At 48.6% G+C, this 19432-nt stretch overlaps 1 protein-coding gene across 7 annotated transcripts in view; it reads right to left on the minus strand.

Annotated features, from left to right (window-relative positions):
- The window catches only part of Tmco4 (transmembrane and coiled-coil domains 4), a 74643-nt gene that overhangs the window by 24913 nt on the left and 30298 nt on the right, over positions 1 to 19432 (minus strand). For all 7 annotated transcript variants that reach the window (XM_041653198.1, XM_041653197.1, XM_041653196.1 and 4 more), the window contains 6 exons: positions 16014 to 16146; positions 7213 to 7310; positions 6711 to 6854; positions 5964 to 6083; positions 4614 to 4778; positions 3438 to 3574 (listed from right to left, as the gene is read on the minus strand). In XM_041653198.1, coding sequence (XP_041509132.1) covers positions 3438 to 3574; positions 4614 to 4778; positions 5964 to 6083; positions 6711 to 6854; positions 7213 to 7310; positions 16014 to 16146 — 797 coding nt within the window. The remainder of the gene's footprint in view (positions 1 to 3437; positions 3575 to 4613; positions 4779 to 5963; positions 6084 to 6710; positions 6855 to 7212; positions 7311 to 16013; positions 16147 to 19432) is intronic.

A 19432-nucleotide genomic window follows, 5' to 3' on the forward strand; every position in this document is an offset into this window, starting at 1 on the left:
TACAGTGTGTTAAAAATATATGCAGACTAAAAGTTGAAGTTCTTAAAGTAAAAAACAGAAAAAAGGAAGAGAGTTGTTGTGTGTGGTAGTACACACCTTTAATCCCAACACTTGGGAGGCAGAGGGAGATTGACCTCTGTGACTTCAAGGTGTGGTAGCACACGCCTTTAATCCCAGTGCCTAGAAGGCTGAGGCAAACAGATCTCTGTGAGTTCAAGGTGTAGTAGCATACACCTTTAATCCCAATGCCTGGAAGGCAGAGACAGGCGGATCTCTGAGAGTTCAAGGACAGCCTGGTCTACAGAGTTACTTCAGGTCAAAGATACAGAGAACCTGTCTCAAAAAGCAAAGAGTTAAAAGTAAAAATAAACAAAATAGAGGTTAAAACAAAGCTGCACAAAGATGGAAAATACACAGAGAATTTTGATACTGTATGCTATTATGCTCTCTTTAAATTATTTAAATGCTGAGGAAGGAGCAACAGATGCTAAAAGATATTTATTTATAAATGCTGCTGAACTAATCCATCATAGATATTTTGATGCCTTGACTTTGAAATTTGGATCTAAGGACATGATGCTTTGGAAAGGAGTTTCTTATTTTGTTTTCACAGAGGATGAGACCCTGTTCATTTCTTCTATTCCGATTTGGTATGATGGACCACACCTTCAGAAAATTGCTTTGCTCAACTGCCAACTGAGATGAAACTAGCACACAGGTTATACCATGAAAGACCTAATTAACGACGCCCCCATTCAGCAGGAAGCAGTTTGGAGAGAAATAACTGCGCCCATATTCCCAAAAAATGTTTATAAATGTTCTTTTACATTTAAAGGGGGATATGATATAGATATGAATAATTTGCATTAGTATAGATTTTGCTTTATTGATAGAGATTTAAGGTCAATTTTGTTATATGTATAAGTGTTTCTGATTTTGATTAAGGTATTGTGATTGTGTAGTTCATTTAAATATGTACTGTATAATTAAGAAATATAGGTTGTTAATGGATAATCATTGATAATAGTAAAGCTTGTAGTCATGTTAGTTAGATTTTCTAGATATATAGAGATATATTTTAGATAGATATTCTTCATGTCTTTCAAAGATTACAGAATAGGACATTTAATGTTTTAATAACTGAGGACTTTTCATGACAATGAGACACTCTGCTCCTGGCAGCACCAATGTACTTCAAGAGGAAGATGGGCATCGAAGAGGCACCTTATGGAGTTTGATAGCCATTTGGGCAAGAAACTGCTCTTGCCTGGACTATTGCATAAACTGGACACAGAGAACCCGCAGAGAGAGGACTACTGAACTTGCCTAAGGTGAGATGATCTTTTGGGGTTCCTGATTCATGAAAGAGTCTGCGAGACATTCTGCAGGACACAACAGATAGTGACTGAACTGACTTTGAATTTTCCTGCTTTATGGAAATGTCTGCTGGATACCATGGGCCTGAAGGCTGAAGATGGATGCCCCAACGGTACAGAGGAACTTTGGGTGACTGTCCAGGCAGCGAGATGTCTCTGTCATTTCTCGAGTTTTAAAAGTTGCTTTTTTCTTGTTTGCTTAGGTAGTATTGTATCTTTCTGGAGTCTTTGATGGAGTTAAGAATAGTTAGTTATAGTTATAGTTTTCCTTAGTTATGATAAAGATTATTGTAACTTTTACTTGATAACTGTTTCGTTATATGTAATTTTGCTATGTTAAAGTTAAAGCCTTTTTTTTTTTGTTTAAACCGAAAAAGGGGAAATGATGGAGGAAGGTCATTGGTTAAATAAAAAGAAACTGCTTGGCCCTCATTGGTTAGAAGATAGGTGGGAGGAGTAAACAGAACAGAATGCTGGGAGGAAGAGGAAGTGAGCTCAGACTCCACAGCTCTCCTCTCGGAAGCAGACGCCTCAGAGAGACGCCATGCTCCCGGCTCCTGGGCAGACACATGCGATGAAGCTCCAACCCAGGATGGACGTAGGCTAGAATCTTCCTGGTAAGCGCACCTAGCTGTGCTACATAGAATATTAGAAATGGGCTAGTCCAGGTGCGAGAGTTAGCCTAGAAGAGGCTAGATAGAAATGGGCCAAGCAGTGATTAAAAGAATACAGTGTCCGTGTAATTATTTCGGGGCATAAGCTAGCTAGGCGGCCGGGGTGCTGGGAACGCAGCCCCGCCGCTCCAATTACTACAGACTGCTACATGGGAGATGATAAAGTTCCACCTTGTTTAGCCAATGCTGCTTTGGTCTTTGCCTTCCAGCCAGATCTGCCAAAGAGCTACTCTGGTTTTCTTTTTCATTTTGGGAGGAAAAGATACAGGGGTTGGCTGGAGTTGGCAGTTTCCCAGGTTGGCAGAAACTGCTGGGTCTCTGGGTATCTACTCTCCCCTTTGTCCACAGTAATTGAATTTCAGCTGGCTACATGCCTTTTCAGAATAAAGACTGGATTTCCTGGCTCTGGGGGCAATGAAGTGTGAGCATGTGACTAGTCTCTGGCCAGGGAGCGGACACCGAGAGGCGGTATGGCACCTGGTTTCTTCTTCAGCTCCTCCTTTCTCCTGCCTCCTGGAGCTCAAGTACTGTCATCCTGGGGTAGGAAGTCAAGTTATTGCTGCCATACCCAGGGCAACAATTGCGAGGCCTTGACTTCCTGCCGACTTCCTGCTCAAGGCAAGAGGCCTCTCTCCCAGGGCTCATGCACCATCAGATTGCCCGACATGCTCTAGGTTTCTCCAGCAAAAGTAAACTTTCACCTTGAAGGTATGTGTGTGTATGTTTGTGCATGTGTGTATACATGTGTGTTTATGTTTGTGTATGTGTGTTTACATGTATGTATGTGTATGTGTGTGTGTGTGTGTGCTGGCCAGAGGTCAACACTGAATGCCATTCCTGGAGCTGCCTACCTTGTTTTATGAGGCAGGGTCTCTCACAGGCGGGAGGGGGTGCTCTGATTTGGCTAGTCTTGGTGGGCAGTGAGCCCCCGGGAGCCCCTTGTTTCCACCTTCCCGGTGATGGGATTAAAGGTGTGTACCACCACATCTGGCTTGTTTAGTGAATGTAGGTTCTGGGGGCAACGGTTTTTATCAAATCTCTCTGGCCCTGATCCAAATTTTATTTTAAAGCTACTTTTTTTTTAAAAGATTTATTTTATTTATGTGTATATGCGTATGTATGCCACGTGGGTGCAGGGGCTTGAGGAGGCTGGAAGAAGGAGTTGGATTTCTTGGAGCTGCGCTCACAGGTGGTTTTGAGTTTCCTAGGATACTGCCCTGATTTGAAGTTGAGTGGCAGGAAAGACGACTTTTCCCCCCAAAGCTGCGGGGCTGCTTCCAACCGACTTATTGTTGGAGCTCCCATCCGCATACATGGCACATGCGTTGGTATACAAGCTTCCGCCGTCTGCCTCCCCGCCCACTCCACCATCACCGTCCCCGGGTACCTGCTGTCGTGAGAGAAGGATGTGTGCCAGGTGCTTGCCAACCTCCGCGGACCGGTGGAGACATACCCCCCAGGGGTTGTCAATGACGTTGGCGACACTGAGGAGGGAGGCCGGCCAGGTCAGGGCAGCCACGATACCTGGGGAAGCGGGGAGCCTTGCTAAGGTAGTGTGGCCGATGGATGCTCTAGTAAATGCATATGAGTCTGTATAGCCAGGAATCTGAAAGGTTTCCTCTAACTTGCAAAGGGGGAGACTTGAATCAAACATTTCTGCACACAAACTACATCTCTGTCCGAGCACACATCACTGGGAGATTCCAAAGACAGCCCCATCTACGTACCCCATTCAGTATTCTAGATCCACCATCCTACCCAGGTCATGTGACTTGTATAGGGCAAAGAGACAGCAGGGGTGAGGCTTGCACTAGCCTAGGGCCCACCTCTGCTGTGTGTCTCCCACTGCTGTGGGCTAGGTTGGTCTCTTCAGGAGGTGAGACACATGGAATAGAGTCAAGCTGTTCAAGTTGCCTGAGACAAGCTGGCCTGAGTCATGGACAGTTGGCTGAGCTGCCGATCTATCAGCAGACCCAGGTGAGATGAGCCAGCTCTAGCCTTCCCTCTCCTGAGCTAAAGCATCAGTGTGCCATGAGGTCGGGAGTGACCTGTTATGCTAATTGATACATTATGCAGTTAATTGGCTGTTGCCTAGTCTCTTGGCACAAAAGCCACAGACTTTTCACAGAGGAAAAAGCCGAGGCAGGAGGATTGCAAGCTTAAGGTCTGCCTGGACCAAGTTAATGAAACCCTGCCTAGAGATAAAAAGTAAACACAAACTTGGGGGAGGGGAAGGCTATGGTCAAAATATATTTCAATTTAAAAACTGTTTTTGATTATAATAAAAAGAACCTAGTTGAAGATTGATATTGCTGCGGCCATTTGTCTGGACTCCAAATGTACAAGAAAGCTGTGATTTTTTTTCCCCTCTCCACCCAAAATAAAAACAAGAAAAATGCAAACACAGTGCTAGAGAGGCTGATTGGTGGAATGTTTGCTTGGCATGCATAAGGCCCTAGGTTTGATCTGCACCCTTTATCTCTAACATGGTGCCAGGCTCCCTTGGGTCACAAGCATTCGAGGACTTGCGTCATACCATGGTTAGTCAGGGAGGGATGCTTACCAGAGAGCACGGTGTACTTAAGAGCCTCCTGGGCCACCATGTTAGCGAGGCCGCTGAGGATGGTCTCCAGGGCGTTGCCCAGCTCCATCAGGTACTTGGCTTCCCACGCCAGGCAGTACTGCTCCTGGCTGCGGGCTAGGGTGGTCCACGGGGCGCTGAATGTGCCTGAGGAGAACACAGGTAGGTATAGGCAGCATCCGCTATTGGCTGTGGCAGCTGATGCTCCGCCCACTGGATCAGACTGACAGCGAGAGGGGCCTCTTGCTCCTGAGGGTTCGCCCTGTTCTCAATCAGCTGCAGTCAGTGGGGCAGATGAGCACACTGCTCCCCTATGAGTGTGTCCAGAGATGGCTTCCAATCCCAACTCCTGCCCTCTTTAAGATCTAGGGGACCCTGGGAACGTCAGCATCTGACCTTGAACCTCACTCTGCTCATCTATGAAGTGGGAAGGTGTGAGATATGTAAGAGAAGTGAATTATTCCAAAGTAAATATCCCTCCGCCTCTCCCAGAAGGCCAACATCAATCTGCCAACACGCAGGGGACTAACATGGAGGCCCCGTGAGCTTGCAGCATCTAGACTCCAGAAACACCAGCTGGGAAAGAATACGGAAGTTGGAGTTCTGGAGTAGGAAGAGGCCTTCATTTCCTCACCTAGATCATGGAAATGACCTTGAATGAGGACCAGGAGACCAAGGCTCACTGTGGCCATCTGCTCCATCCTCCCCTCCCTATAGTCCTCTGTCTTCAGAGCCCAGCAGGGCAGCCGATCTGATCTCCCTTGTTTCTGTCTGTGGCAGGGCATGCACCTGCTCCAGCCCCTGGTACAGGCGTTTAAATAGCACCCCTCTTGACTCAGCTCCCTGCTTTCTTCCTCTGGCCCTTGGGGTTCCAACCCCATGCCTCTTCTATGGCCCTTCTGACAGATCAAAGACAAGTGTACTCTCCCAGCCCCCAAGTTCCTGTAACTTGGTCTCTCTGCATCCTCTCTTGTATTCTGCAAGAGCATAGAAAATGGCTGCATTGCTCCCGTTGACTATCGATGGCTTGGCTTTCTGTGGGGTACGTGGTAAGGCTGGCATTTATAAATTGTGGGTGAGGCTGAAGGATGGTGGGTAATAGTGGGTGGAGGATGGGCCATCTACAGTCATTGCTGGCTGGATAAATGAATGGGTGAATTCTGACGTGGATAATGGGTGGTTGGGCACACAAGTGGAGGGTAGAAGATGGTTTTCTTACCTCTCTGGATCTATTTCCCCCTCTATGAAAAGAGCCTCCCACGTCCACCCCTTAGAGACACACAGGAAGAGCTAGCTGTTCCAGCCTGCATCCCTCCCCACCCCGGTTCTCACGGTATATGCCGGATCCAAGCCAGCCCGTGATGGCAATGGTGATGTGCAGCTGCCTGCCTTCTGTCAGAGGCAGGAACATGAACTCCTCAATGGCCCCGACTCGCTTCTTCATCTTGTACCCTAAGGACACAGAAACGATCACTTGTGACATATGCTCAGCTCCTGGACAAATGCATCACATCCGTGAGCCCTTTAAGACGGGTACCACCACTGTCCTGATCAGATGACACTAGGACACTGCCCAAGGCCACCAGAGCCACAGACTAGGGATGTCTGAACCACCACAGTGCCCCATGTTTCCCGTTGGGAATTAATTGTCACAGAGACGATATCGACTGCCTTGGCAGTGTTCCACGTGCCAGAACGTGACTGGAGGCCACGGGCACGGGAGAGGACAGAAAGCTGAGACAAAGACACAAGAAAGCTTCATGCCTCCAAGGGATGGTGCCTGGGTACTGCTGGGGTGATGGCAACAGACTTGGCTGAACAGGCTGAACTCTTTCTCAGCAGCTACTTACGGGGTGCCCGTGGGAAAAATTAGTTTGTCAAACTTTGTCCTGACCTTGGCTGTGCTGAATTTAAGTCCAGCAACTTCTGAGACATCTGTCTGCAAGCCTACCTTGGTGGAGCTCAGAAGGGGCAAAGCCACATCCCCTCACCCCCTCAGGATGCCACCTAGGGTATCCTTCTGGCTGAGTCATGCTGGATAAGAATCCTTTCCAACTTCCTGTTCCCTTTCCACCTTACCTGTCAGGCCAGCTCCAGCTGCACCGAACAATGAGGTCATAACAGCAATGCCAGCCACCGAGCCCAGTGCGGCTGCCCCAGCACTGCCAATGATTGTCGCAGCTCCCACAGCAACAAGGGGGGCAGCTAGCCCCCCAGTCACACCTGCAAGGTTAGAGCTCAGTTAGGATTAATGGGTTCTTTTCCCATGAGCTGCCCACTGCCTTCTGTGGAAGCTTCTAGCAGTGCCTTTAATTAATTAATTAATTTATTATTTTTGGAAACATACTTATATAGCTCAGGGTGGCCTCAGACATTCTAGGCAGCCAAGGATGACCTTGAACTCCTGATCCTTCTGTGTCCATCTCCAAGTGCTGCGATTACAGGCTTGCACCACCATTCTCGGGCAGCTTCTATCAGTGTTAATGAGTGTATTTACTACTGAGCTGAGTGCCTATCACGTGCTGGGGCCACCGCCTCACTGATACACAGACCATGAGCAAACCCCTATAGCAGGCCTCACCGATCACTGTCCCGCCTCCAACTGTGGCCAGGCCTATCAGGAGATAGCGTTTCCACTTCCTCCGTTTTTCTTTCTTCTTCCGGGATGCCTCTGCGGTCCTGGAGAGAAGAGGCTGGTCTATGGCTAGTTATGGGTCAGGAGCCCTTGAGATCTCCCACCTCACCAACCCCCAAACCCGAGATCAATGGTAGGCAGGCCCTGGACCATCAGCGACTGGGGGAAATCTCAGTGAATGGGGCAAACTACTTACCCTGCAGATCCATCCTAATGGGTGCAATTTAAATAATGAAAAGACAATAATAATAATAATAACAGCAACAACAGCAAGAGAAACGTAGGAATGGCTTTCACAGAACAGATGGACCCAGAATGAGTACGGCATGTACCCCCACCTTGCCAGCAGAATCCTCCCCTGGGGATTTTGGAAAACCCATCTTCTCCACAGCAATTACTTGTGGGATGGGCTAGTGAAACATCTGTATGGATGATGGTGGCTTTGTGGCAACAGCTGGATTGGTCCAGACTCAAAACACAGATACTATAAACCCAGCCAAGGGTAAGAAGGCATCGGCAATGACAGAGGTTGGGGATTTTGTAATCTAGTTTGTAGTTCTTTGAGAGGGTCTCAAGGCCCTGGCAGGCCGTTAGCTGAGAATAACCTAGAACTTAGGGTCCTTCTGCCTCTGTTTTCCAAGTGCTGAAATCACAGGCACATACCACTATGTTCAGTTTATGTGGTACGGGGGTCGAGCCCAGGGTTCTGAGGATGTTAGGCGAGCACACCACTGGCTGAGTGGCCATCACCAGCCCCTCTGAGAATGGCGGTCTCGAGTGCTCAGAGTCTAGACGCTCAGTTTTCCCAGCGGACCTTTAGTCCTTGGCTGCTTTAAGGTGATCAGAGGCAAGAAGAGCGGTGGAGGGTGGGTGGAGAGGCCATTACGAGAGAACTCTGAACTGAAGCTGGAATTTGGACAACGGAACGTGGAGCGACCATAAATGACGAGAAACGGTTAATATTTAGTGAGTGCTTCCTCAACACCAGACTCACACTGTGAACTTCCCATATTTTGCCAAGAAGAGGTTTATTGCGGTCCCACAGTCTGAATGCTTTAAGAGATAACAGTGGTTATTCCAGAGGGGCTCTGGGGTGCGTGTGTATGTGTGCGCGCGCTAAGAGAATGCTTAAAACCTTTTAGGATCGGCGCTCACGTAGTACACACACATCCTTGGTGGTATCAGTGGCCGTTGCTACCAAACAACATAGGTCTGATCCTTAGTCTTCTACAACGTGAGGAAAATAAGACATACTTTTTAAAAGTGAATTTTTTTACAACATTAATTTACCGTGCGTGTGCATGTGTACGTGTAGGTTGAGGACAACACCTGGGAGTTGGCTCTCTCCTACCATCATGTGGATCCCAGGGAGAGCACCAGGCCATCAGCCTGAGCAGCAAGTGCCTCTGCTCCCTGAACCATCGCAGAGCCCACAGATCAATTGCTTTCAAGGACTAAGTGTAGCTGGGCTATGACTATGTAGCCAACAAACACACTGCACACGGACAATGCACTGCCTCGCCCCCCTGGAGTCTGCATATCTGTGGGCTGAACCCCCAACCCCTGATCCATGCTCAACCAACATGCCTAGATCCTTCCTCATGAGCAGAACCAAGACACGGATTTTCCTCAGGCACCGAGGACCTGATGTACGTTTGGCTGCCCACCAGCACCAGCTCACCTCAACACACTTTCCTCCTGCGAGGGCCCTGTGTGGAAAGCAGACCCTCATGGCTGCTCTCCTGCAGAGAACCAGGCACCAGGGATGAGAACCTTTGCCTGCCATGGGTTTCTGTGATGAGGTGGAGCATGTTCCCAGCAGGTGGATGGTGAGATGTGACCAGGAGTGAGGGGGTCTGGTGTCAGGATCTAAACTGTGACATTCTGCAGTTGCCCCTCAGTATTGGTGGGGGTTTATTATGGGTGTCCCAGAGTGCGCCAGAATCCACGGGGGCTCATGTCCCTTACAACTGTAGACATTTGTATGTAACTTCTACATTTCCTCTCGAATGCTTTAAGGCTGTTTATATATCATACATCTCATATAATATAGCATGCTATGTGTCATGGCATTCGTACTGTTTATATAAAATGATAAAGGAAGTAAAGTACATTCAGTATAGATCTTATTTTTTTTTTTAAAAAAGTAATTATTTTGGGCTAGGCATGGTAGAATACATCTGATTTTTTTTTTTTTTAATAATTGTTTTAGGCTAGGCATGGTAGAATACATCTGAATCCCCAGAACTGAGAAACTGGAGGCAGGAGAATCAGAAGATCAACCTTGTGCAGCCTTGCCTATTAAAGTGAAGTCCAGCCTGAGCTACATGACATCTTATAAAAAAATTTTTTAAAAAAATCATACAAAAGTATTTTGTGATCGAATGGCCGGCTGACTTGGAGGGAATGGAAATGGTCTAGGTGATGACTGCACTCCTGTGCTGTCAGCTGCCAACTGCTGGCCAGCTTTCTTCAGTCAACACGGGAGGAAATGACGCTGCCATCTCCGCCAGGGTCTTCAGAAGCCAGTGCGGGAGGCTGACGGGTCTCCTTGGTTCGCCCTCTCCTGAGACCAACAGTATTCCAGACAGGTGCCGGTCCGTCAGCCTGGAGCTCAAAACCAGGACAACGTGAACAAGATCCACAGAGCATCTTCAGGGGTGCTGAGAGCACGGAATAAGCCCTTGGGGCTGCCAGCCATGGGGATTCAGGGGCTATTTGTTCCAGCAGCAAGATCTCCCCACCTCACGGAGCGAGTGTGTGACTCTGTATAGGTTACACTTGAATCTCTTCCATGGGCAAACACCCTGGGGGTGGGGCGGGGAGCGTCGAAAGGCCTGCAGGAGTTGACTGGCCAAGGTGACCGGCTTACTGTCACCGGTCGATATGTTTGTTGCTGTTACCGTCTGTCTCCTTGTTATCATCACTTCCTCCTACACTTTGACCCTTCATTAATGACCTTTCGTTAAACAGGAGACCTGGAAATGACTGGCTTCTGGTGCAGTGGAAGACCTGAGCGAGACATTCTAGTGGCTGACAACACACAGTGGGGAACAACGGAGTGGCTTGAAGTCAGTGGCATCTCCACACGACAGTCATGGACTAAGGAGCTGCTGTATGCTGAGGGCCAGGGTGCGGGGGCCGAGCACTGCTGGCTTCTCCCTTCCTAGCTCTCTTCCCTCTGAAGTTTTTCCTGGGCATGGGCGTGTTCAGGGCAGGTTTCTTTGGATATGAGTTCATACGTGTTCAGAAGCATTGGGTGAATGTGGAGGCCAGAGGTTGACATCCGGTGTCCTCCTCAATTGCTCTCCACCTTAGTTTTTGAGTCAGGGTATCTCTGTGGAGCTGCAGCTCACTGGTGCAGTGACAGCAGCTGGCTGGTGAGTTTCAGGGATCCTCCTGTCTCCACCCAGTCCTTATCCCAAGCACTGGGCTGGAGGCTCACGCTGCCACATCTGGGCTTTTCACATGGGTGCCGGGGATCTGACCCAGGTCCTCATGCTGACACAGCATCTGAGACATCTCCCCAGCCCTGGGATGTTTCTTGAACAAAACCAATCATTCCAGGAAGTGCTGACTGCTTTGCTGCAGTGACATAGCTCCCCTACCACTTATAAAAACCAGAGGGACACAGGGCAAATGGAAGCATGTGGGTGGAGTACAAGCCAGTCACCATCCCATTAGAAACTCGTGGAATAAGAGAACAGATGGGAAGTGTCAGAAAACGTTTAAGAGCTTGAGGCCACTCTGGTCTACATGGCAAGCTCCAGGCCAGCCACGGCTATATAGTGAGGCCTGTCTCAAGTAAATAAATAAACAAGATGTTCATAATTATTACTAATGTATTTTACTAAGAACCTAGTGCAGTTTTGAAGTTAGTGCCACTGACGTGAGTTGGCACTGCTGGCTTCTAGAGTGTTCCCATAGTGACATCCATTTGATAACGGTACCAGATGGTCAGCAGGCTCAGCTGAGTTGGATGGAGTAGAGTGGCAGCTAAATCAATAGGGTCCCTGAGGTCTGTGTGACTCAAATGCATGAAGCTGCACCAGAGCAGCCCTGCAGAGACGGCACACATGAGATGCTCTGACCCCCACAGCTTCCTCCATGTTATTATTTATGTGTTTGAAAACATTTTTTTTTTGGACTGGAAAAGGTAAGATTGTCTTTCTTTAAAAAAAAAAACTATTATTTTATTTTGTGTGTCTCCATATAGTTTGTGCATCAGATGTATGCAATACCCGTGGAGACTAGAAGAGGGCAACAGAGCTGGCACTGGAGTTACAGCCAGTCAGCAGCCGCCGTGTGGGTGCTGGGAACTGAACCTGGGTCCTCAGGAAGAGCAGTCAGTGCTTTTATCTTCTGACTCAACTCTACAGCCACCTTTTATTTCTTTTAAAAACAAAATAATTATTTTATGTTTTCAAGTTTTCATTAATGTTTACTGTATGTATATATGTTTGTGTGTATGTTTATGTATGTATATATAACTGGAGGCCTGAGGATAACTTGCAGGAATCAGTTCTCTGCTTCTACCACATGGGTCCCAGGGTTTGGGTCCCAGGCGGTCAGGCTTGGCAGCAGATGCCTGCGCACGCTGAGCCATCTCAGTGGAAGCGCTCTCTCTGACATTCGCCTCCGTGGGCCGTTGGTTTCCGCAGGTGCACCTATCTTAGGAACCGCTTTCCCTGTAAGGTGGATAGGCCCCCTTATCTTCGCTGATTATCACAGCATTTTACTCTCTCAATGATTTCAGGTGTCTGGGTGAATTTCCGCATCGAGGATCCAAGGGGAGACGTCTGCTCTGCTCTGAGTCATAGCTAAGAAGATACTTTCTTCCTTCTCCTCGGACACTGAAATCCTGAGAACTATAAATCTAAACGGTGGCTTTGTCACTGCTATGGATTTTGCCATCTGATTAGACACAATGGCAACCCATACCATCAGATGGGCAGTCGCTGGCCACACACCCCCTCTAGAAGACTGGGCATGAACTTCGGTTGGTGTGTCCCTGTCAGCCGAAGTCAGATCCCACACTGACTGCAGGAATAGCTCAAGAAGAGCAAGATATCAAGCACAGACTCACCAATCAAATACCCCCCCCCCCCTCGTGTACGCTAGGCAAAAGCACTCTGCCACTAGGCTTGCTGGCCATCAGCTTAGCCCCGGGTTCTATGAGAGAGTCTGTTTGAAGGGATTAAGGTTGGCAGTGATAGGGCAGGACACCAATGTTCTTGTCTGTCCTCATACGTGTGTGCACGAGTGATTTACCTGCAAACAGTGTGCAGTCCCCACCCCAGCCCGCCCTAAGAGCTCTTTCTAGCTAAAGCTGGGAAGGAGGGAATCTGGGATTCTGAATTGGGCCTCAAGTAAATAAGACACAAATCAGGTGTGGTGGTGCACACTTTTAATCCCAGCACTAAGTAGGCAGAGGCAGGCAGATCTCTGTGAGTTCGAGGCCAGTCTGGTCTACAGAGAGAGTTCTAAGACAGCCTAAGCTACGTGGTGAGACTTTGTCCTGGGGAAAAAAAAAAGAAAAGGAAGAAAGCAACACACAGGCTGGTGACACGGTTGAATCAGGGTGCCATTGAACGGCTGTATGACCTGGGCTGAACAAATCACCTGGCTGGCTCCCCACAAGGACTGTAAAAGTTGTCACAGATGGGGCGGCCCCCTGGGCCTGCATCAGGAAACACTTGGCAGGAGTTAGACATTCTTTCAGGAGCTATAAAATCCAGCCTTGTATCAGCTGAGGGTCACCAGGGCCTGCAGCATACCAGGGCACGGTCCCAAGCTTTTGATGTGAGGCAATTAATTTAATTCTCCTATAGTCCTCTGACATAGAACTCCCACTAACCCCACACCAAAGCTGAAGAAACCAAGGCACGGAGAGGTGAGGCCAATAAATGTCCAGGGAGGCTGGGATGGTCCTAGCATTCAGGTGAGGACCGAGCACACTGGGGTGGCCTTAGCATTCAGGTGAGGACTAAGCACACTGGAGTGGTATGTCACATTCTGAGTCCCGCCCACAAAGAAGCACCAGAGAGAAACTCACTAAAAAGACTTAATAGGAAAAGAAATTTCTATAGAACCCAGTCGCTTAACGTAGAGGGGACAGACTGGTCCTGGTGCCCAGAGAAGACAAAAACCCTGCCCAAGCCCACACGGGAGAATCAATAGAGACCCTGGTCTGAAGAGCTGCTTTCCTTTGGTCTCAAATCCTAGAGAATTCCAGAGCTCTCTCTCTACAGCCCTGAAAACTCCACATTCCGATGTAATAATAACATAATTGCAACCCCACTGCTAATACATAGACGATGAACTACATGGACCCACTGTTGGCTTCCTTTCTGTGCCACAGAAAACCTGGGCAATAGGTCTTGATTGCTATCCCCATTTTGCAGGTAAGGAAACTGAGGCCCTAGGGAGTTTGGAGCTGGGTTGTGTCTGAACTTCTGGAGTCCATCTTCTCAGACTTTCTGATATGGACAGAGTGGGTACAGCCCCCACCCCAGGTAACATGCTCCTGTCTGTAACAAACCCTCAGGTACTAACTGACTAACTGGGAGGTCTCTCCCTCTCAAGACTGTGAGTCCCAGCACACTTTGAACCTAGCTAAAGAATGTGGTAATTTTTCTTGTGACAATGACCTTTGGTTAAGGTCCAGCTGTTTGCTCCCTGGTATAGTTAGTTCTGAGCATCAAAACACGAATATTTTCACATTATTTTTTTTGTGTGTATGTAAATGACAGTAAGTATGCACATATGTGTGTGTGTGTGGATAAGTATGTGTATGCACACACGTGTGTGTGTTTGTGTGTGTGTATGGGGTAAGTGTGCAAATATATGTGCATATGTGTGTTTGTGTGTGAGAAGACCAGAGGTTGACATTAAGTGTCTTCCTCGATCATGCTCCATTTGATTTTTTGGGACAGGGTCTCCCACTGAACCCTGGAGCTCCCCAACTAGTATCAGGGACTCTCTTGTCTCCACCCGCCATCGCTAGGGTTACAGGTGCTCGCTGCTGTTCCCAGGGTGCTGGAGGCCTACATTTGGTTCCTCACGCTTGCATGGCAAACTCTTCTGACTGAACCATCTCCTCACCCTCCCTTTAGGTTATTTCAACAAACCACCTGAGCCTGTGGGGGCGCACACCTTCAATTCCAGTACTCAGGAGGCAGAAGTAGGTGGAGCTCTGTGAATCTGAGGCTAGCCTGGTCTACATAGCAAGTTCCAGAATAGACCAGGACTACACAGAGAGACCAAAAATCTATCCTTGCCACTGCTAACACCCCTCCTTTTATTCTGGGGGAGCAGGCTCTGCCTCTGAACTGGGCTTCACATTTCTACCTCCCACTGGGTTGAACTGGGGTAACTGAGGGATGAGAAGAAGCCTGTGCTGGGCTGCAATGCCTAGTGCCTGGTGCAGCAGGTCAGGATCAGGAGGGCACTGGGGTTGATTTACGATACTGGATTAGACGACGCTCAGAGCTGGGTGCTGGCCAAGTCACAAGGTTGCTTTTCCTTCCCACGTCCTTAGTGTGAACATGGGTGATGGCGGCAAGGTGCGTGATGTGTGTGTGTGCGTGTGTGTGCATGTTGCCAGAGGACAAGTTCTGTTTGGCATTTCTCAGATACCATTCACTATTTCTTTCTTTTCTTTTCTTTTTTCTTTTTTTTTTACTTTTGAGGCAGGTCTCTCCATGGCCTGAAACTCACCAGTTTGGCTAGGCTGCCTGACTGATGAGTGCCAAGGATCCAAGTGTATACCACCATTACCAGCTTTTGCTGGTTCTGGGATCCACCTCCGGTTCAGTGATTCTAAGGCCAGCACTTTCTGAACTATCTCCCCACATCCGTTCACATTCCCGACCACACACACGGTGCAGGGGTTTGTGAACCGGAGGGCTCATCTGTCAGGCCCTTGCCACATGCCAGCCCTGGGCTGAGCATTTTCTGACAGGGTCACACATTCCTTTCTCCAGTGACCCTGAGAGGGCACTATTGTTATCGCCATCTTATATCCAGGGATACTGTGGTGAGAGAAAGGAGGCCACCCGTCTGTGGTAAAGTAGCGGATGGTTCATGTGGGCCCACAGACAGTGTCATAAAAGCTTGAGGTAGACTAGGGCGTCAGGACCACTGGATGGCGGTCACACATGCAGGGCCTTTAATAAATATTTCTTATTGTAAACATAGCTAAGCCCAGAGAGGGTGGCAAGTGACTTGCTAAGGTCACACAGTGAGTCAGGGCCCGCTGGGACTTTGTCCAGTGCTCCATCTACCTCACCGCAAGATCTCTACTTGGGAAGGGAACCCACTGTAGAGGCATTTCATTTGTATTCTAATAAATAAAGCTTGCCTGAAGACCAGAGAGTAAAACAACCTCACTGGTCAGCCTTACAGACCAGACAGTCGTAACACACACCTTTAATCCCAGTAGCTACACAAGTTAGCCACAGAGGCCAGGCGGTGGTGGGGCACACCTTTAATCCCAGCACTAGAGTAGAATATAAAACTGTGACAGGTCTCAGTTCTGTCTCATTCTGAGGATTTCTGGAGGCAGGATCACCAGTTCGGTTTGAGAAAGAGATAAGAGCCAGTGGCTGGTTGTTTTGCTTTCCTGATCTTCAGGTTGAACCCCAATATCTGACTCTGAGTTTTTAATATTCATGCTACAACCCATGATGGGCAAAAGCCCTCAAGTGGAATTTAGGCTTCTACCAGGGCCCGCAAGGCTATCTTACTCCGACTCCTCCTCTTTGGTGTCCTTCAGGCTCTCCAGGAATGCCTCTTCTAGCACATCAAGCTCCTCCATGGGCACCTGGAGCAGGGAAGTCACATGACAAACGAGGACTCTTGCTCGGGCATCGTAGTGTCCTTGAAAGGGAACAGAACATCCAAAGAATCAGTTCAGAGATGTTAGCAGTGGTGCAAACAGCAAAACCCAAACCTGGAGACAAAAAAAAAAAAAGCCCTAGGGAAGCCAGACTCAGGAGTGGCTCTGCCCCCTGACCCAAGCACAGCAGGCCACACATCCCTGTGCGCCTATAATGCTCCAAGTGGACAGTCTCCATTTTCTGTCCTAGTGGTCTTGGGTCTTGTGAGCCGCTGATTCTTGGATGACAAATATCAGTCTCTCACAGCAGGGCTTCAGAAAGCTAAGATCTAGGAATTTGTTTATGTTGCTACAGTAAAATGCCCAGGTATAATCTTTTTTTGTAAATTAATAATTGTGTGTGTATATGTATGTATGTATGTAAGCCATGGCATATGTGTGGAGGTCAGGTGTGTGTGTGTAAGTATGTATGTATGTAAGCCATGGCATATGTGTGGAGGTCAGGTGTGTGTGTGCAAGTATGTATGTATGTATGCCATGGCATATGTGTGGAGGTCAGGTGTGTATGTGTGTGTATGTATGTATGTATGTATGTATGTAAGCCATGGCATATGTGTGGAGGTCGGGTGTGTGTGTATGTATGTATGTATGTATGTATGTAAGCCATGGCATATGTGTGGAGGTCAGGTGTGTGTGTATGTATGTATGTATGTATGTAAGCCATGGCATATGTGTGGAGGTCAGGTGTGTGTGTGTATGTATGTATGTATGTATGTAAGCCATGGCATATGTGTGGAGGTCAGGTGTGTGTGTGTGTATGTGTGTGTGTATGTATGTATGTAAGCCATGGCATATGTGTGGAGGTCAGGTGTGTGTATGTATGTATGTATGTATGTATGTAAGCCATGGCATATGTGTGGAGGTCAGAGGACAACTTGCAGGGGTCAGTTCTTCCCTTCCAGTATGTGAGTCCCAGGGATTGAACTTGGGTTATTTTAACCATGGAGCCATCTCACTGGCCCAGATAGGGCAAGCTGATCATTTTACAGTGCTGTGGATGCAGATTCCAAATCAAGGTGATAGCTGGATGGTTTCTCTCAGGGAGTCGAGGAGGATCTGTTCCCAGCCTTTCTGAGATTTTGTACATGCTGTATGTGTGTGTGTGTCTGTCATATGTGTGTGCGTGTGTGCATGTGTGTATGTATAACAGAGGGAGAGAGAGAAATGTGTACATGTTCATGTATTTGTGTAGAGGTCAGAGGTCAACAGGTTTTTCCTCCACCTCTCTTCACCTTATCTTTGGAGACAGGGTCTCTCACTGAACCCAGAGTTTGCCAGTTTGGCTAGTCTGACCATCAGGTCCCAGGGATGCTCCTGTTTTTGCCTCCCCAGTGCCGGGATTACAAGCATGTGTCTCTGGACGTGGTTTTTATGTCAATGCTGGGGACTGAACTCGGGGCAAGCACTTTAGAGACCGAGCCATTTCGCAATCACCAGGTTCTCACATGTAACCCGCTCCTGTCTTCATATAAGGTTTTGCTATGTATCCCAAAAGCTGACCTTGAGCTCACTAAGTAGCCCACTTCATTCTGCGACAGTGCCCATGCCCTTTCCCAGTTTCTAGAAGCGTTGGCTCTTGATCGTATTACACCAACCTCTGCTTCTTATTGGATCTCCTCTCTCTCCTCCAGGGACCCTGGGGCTCCATCATGCCACCATCTCCATCCAGAACTATCTCCCCATCTCAAGATGCTTCATCTGGATGCAATTCCAAAGCCATCTAGGGTAGCAAAGTCAGAGGTTCCAGAGCTGAGGGGGACACCTCTGTTGGCCCAGATTCTACTGAGCTTTGACACTTTTTTTCCCTCAAGCTAAGCCTTGGCTGCCACTTTTGCCTGGACCCTCTCCAGACCACACCTGTGCTGGGGCCTATGGTCCTGCATGTAGCCTCTCTCCTGGCATTCCTGTGTGACAGGCTTGCCTGTGTCAGGCTAGATGACACTCTGACTCATCCACATGCCCTAGTGCAGCGTCTGCCTTTAGTGAGGTGCAACATAAGAGCTTAAAATCAGATTCTCTTTCCCCCAGAGAGTCACAGGACTTGGCATTCAGCCGCTCCACAGTCTCGTGGGCCCTGTGGAGACACGAATAGTCAGATGTGCCGTTTTCAGTTCCTGCTGCCCATCTGTGATGTCTGAGGAACATAGCAGGGATGAGGATTCCTGGCTGGAGATACAGTTCAGCAGCAGAGCTGATCTAACATGCACTGGGCTTCATTCTTAGCCACACACACACACACACACACACACACACACACACACACACACACACACAGAAGCTGGCCGGGAGATACAGTTCAGCGGCAGAGCTGATCTAACATGCACTGGGCTCCATTCTTACACACACACACACACACACACACACACACACACACACACACACAGAGAGAGAGAGAAGCTGGCCGGGGCAGGGATGGGGTCCTCAGAGTCCTCAGACATACATACTGTAATGGGAGCTGCCTACGTGCCCAGGGACAGACAAGTGTGTCGCGTCTTGGGGTCATTGGGCTCACACAGACAAAGGCACTCCTTTTTCTTTGAAGGGAAGCTTGTGACGCCCAGAGATAATCAGGCTGTGGAGAAGGCTTGGCTGGGGTGATTAATGGGTGGCGATTGTAATTAGCAGGCAATGCATGCTCCATCGGTCAAGGCTGTGGTGATTCAGGCTGCCACGTGCACGGGGAGTTAGTTAATAAGCAGGGTGGTAATATCAGGCACTAGGCCCCTTCCCGGGAAGGGGAAGCATCAGGAAAGAGTCATTTCAAAGACTGGGGGCTGGGCTGCGCGCCCGGGAGCAGAGCTGTTTGAGGGAGGGAGATGGGTGGCTCCCGGGTCCTGGACTATGTCGGGCAGTTTGGAACAGGTCTCCTACCAGCTTACCAGGTGGTCAGCTAACTTGGAAGCTGTCATTGATGCATGCCTGCAGACCTGAAGAGGGCATCAGATTGTGAGCTGCCATGTAGGTGCTGGGAACTCAGGACCCCTGGAAGAGCAGCCCATGCCATCCATCCACCCTGGGCATTGGTCTGGAGCAGCGGCTCTCAACTTGTGGATCGTGGACCCCTTTGGGGGTCGAACGACCCTTTCACAGGGGTCACATATCAGACATCCTGTGCATCTAATATTTCCGTATGACAATTTATAACAGTAGCAAAATTACAATTAAGAAGTAGCAAAGAGGGGGCTGGAGAGATGGGTCAGTGGTTAAGAGCATGGGCTGCTCCTCCAGAGGTCCTGAGTTCAGTTCCCAGCATCTACATGGCAGCTC

The sequence above is a fragment of the Microtus oregoni genome, unplaced genomic scaffold, assembly GCF_018167655.1.
Source record: "Microtus oregoni isolate MIOR12 unplaced genomic scaffold, Mior012 000005F_ref0000423, whole genome shotgun sequence".
Classification (NCBI taxonomy): Eukaryota; Metazoa; Chordata; class Mammalia; order Rodentia; family Cricetidae; genus Microtus; species Microtus oregoni.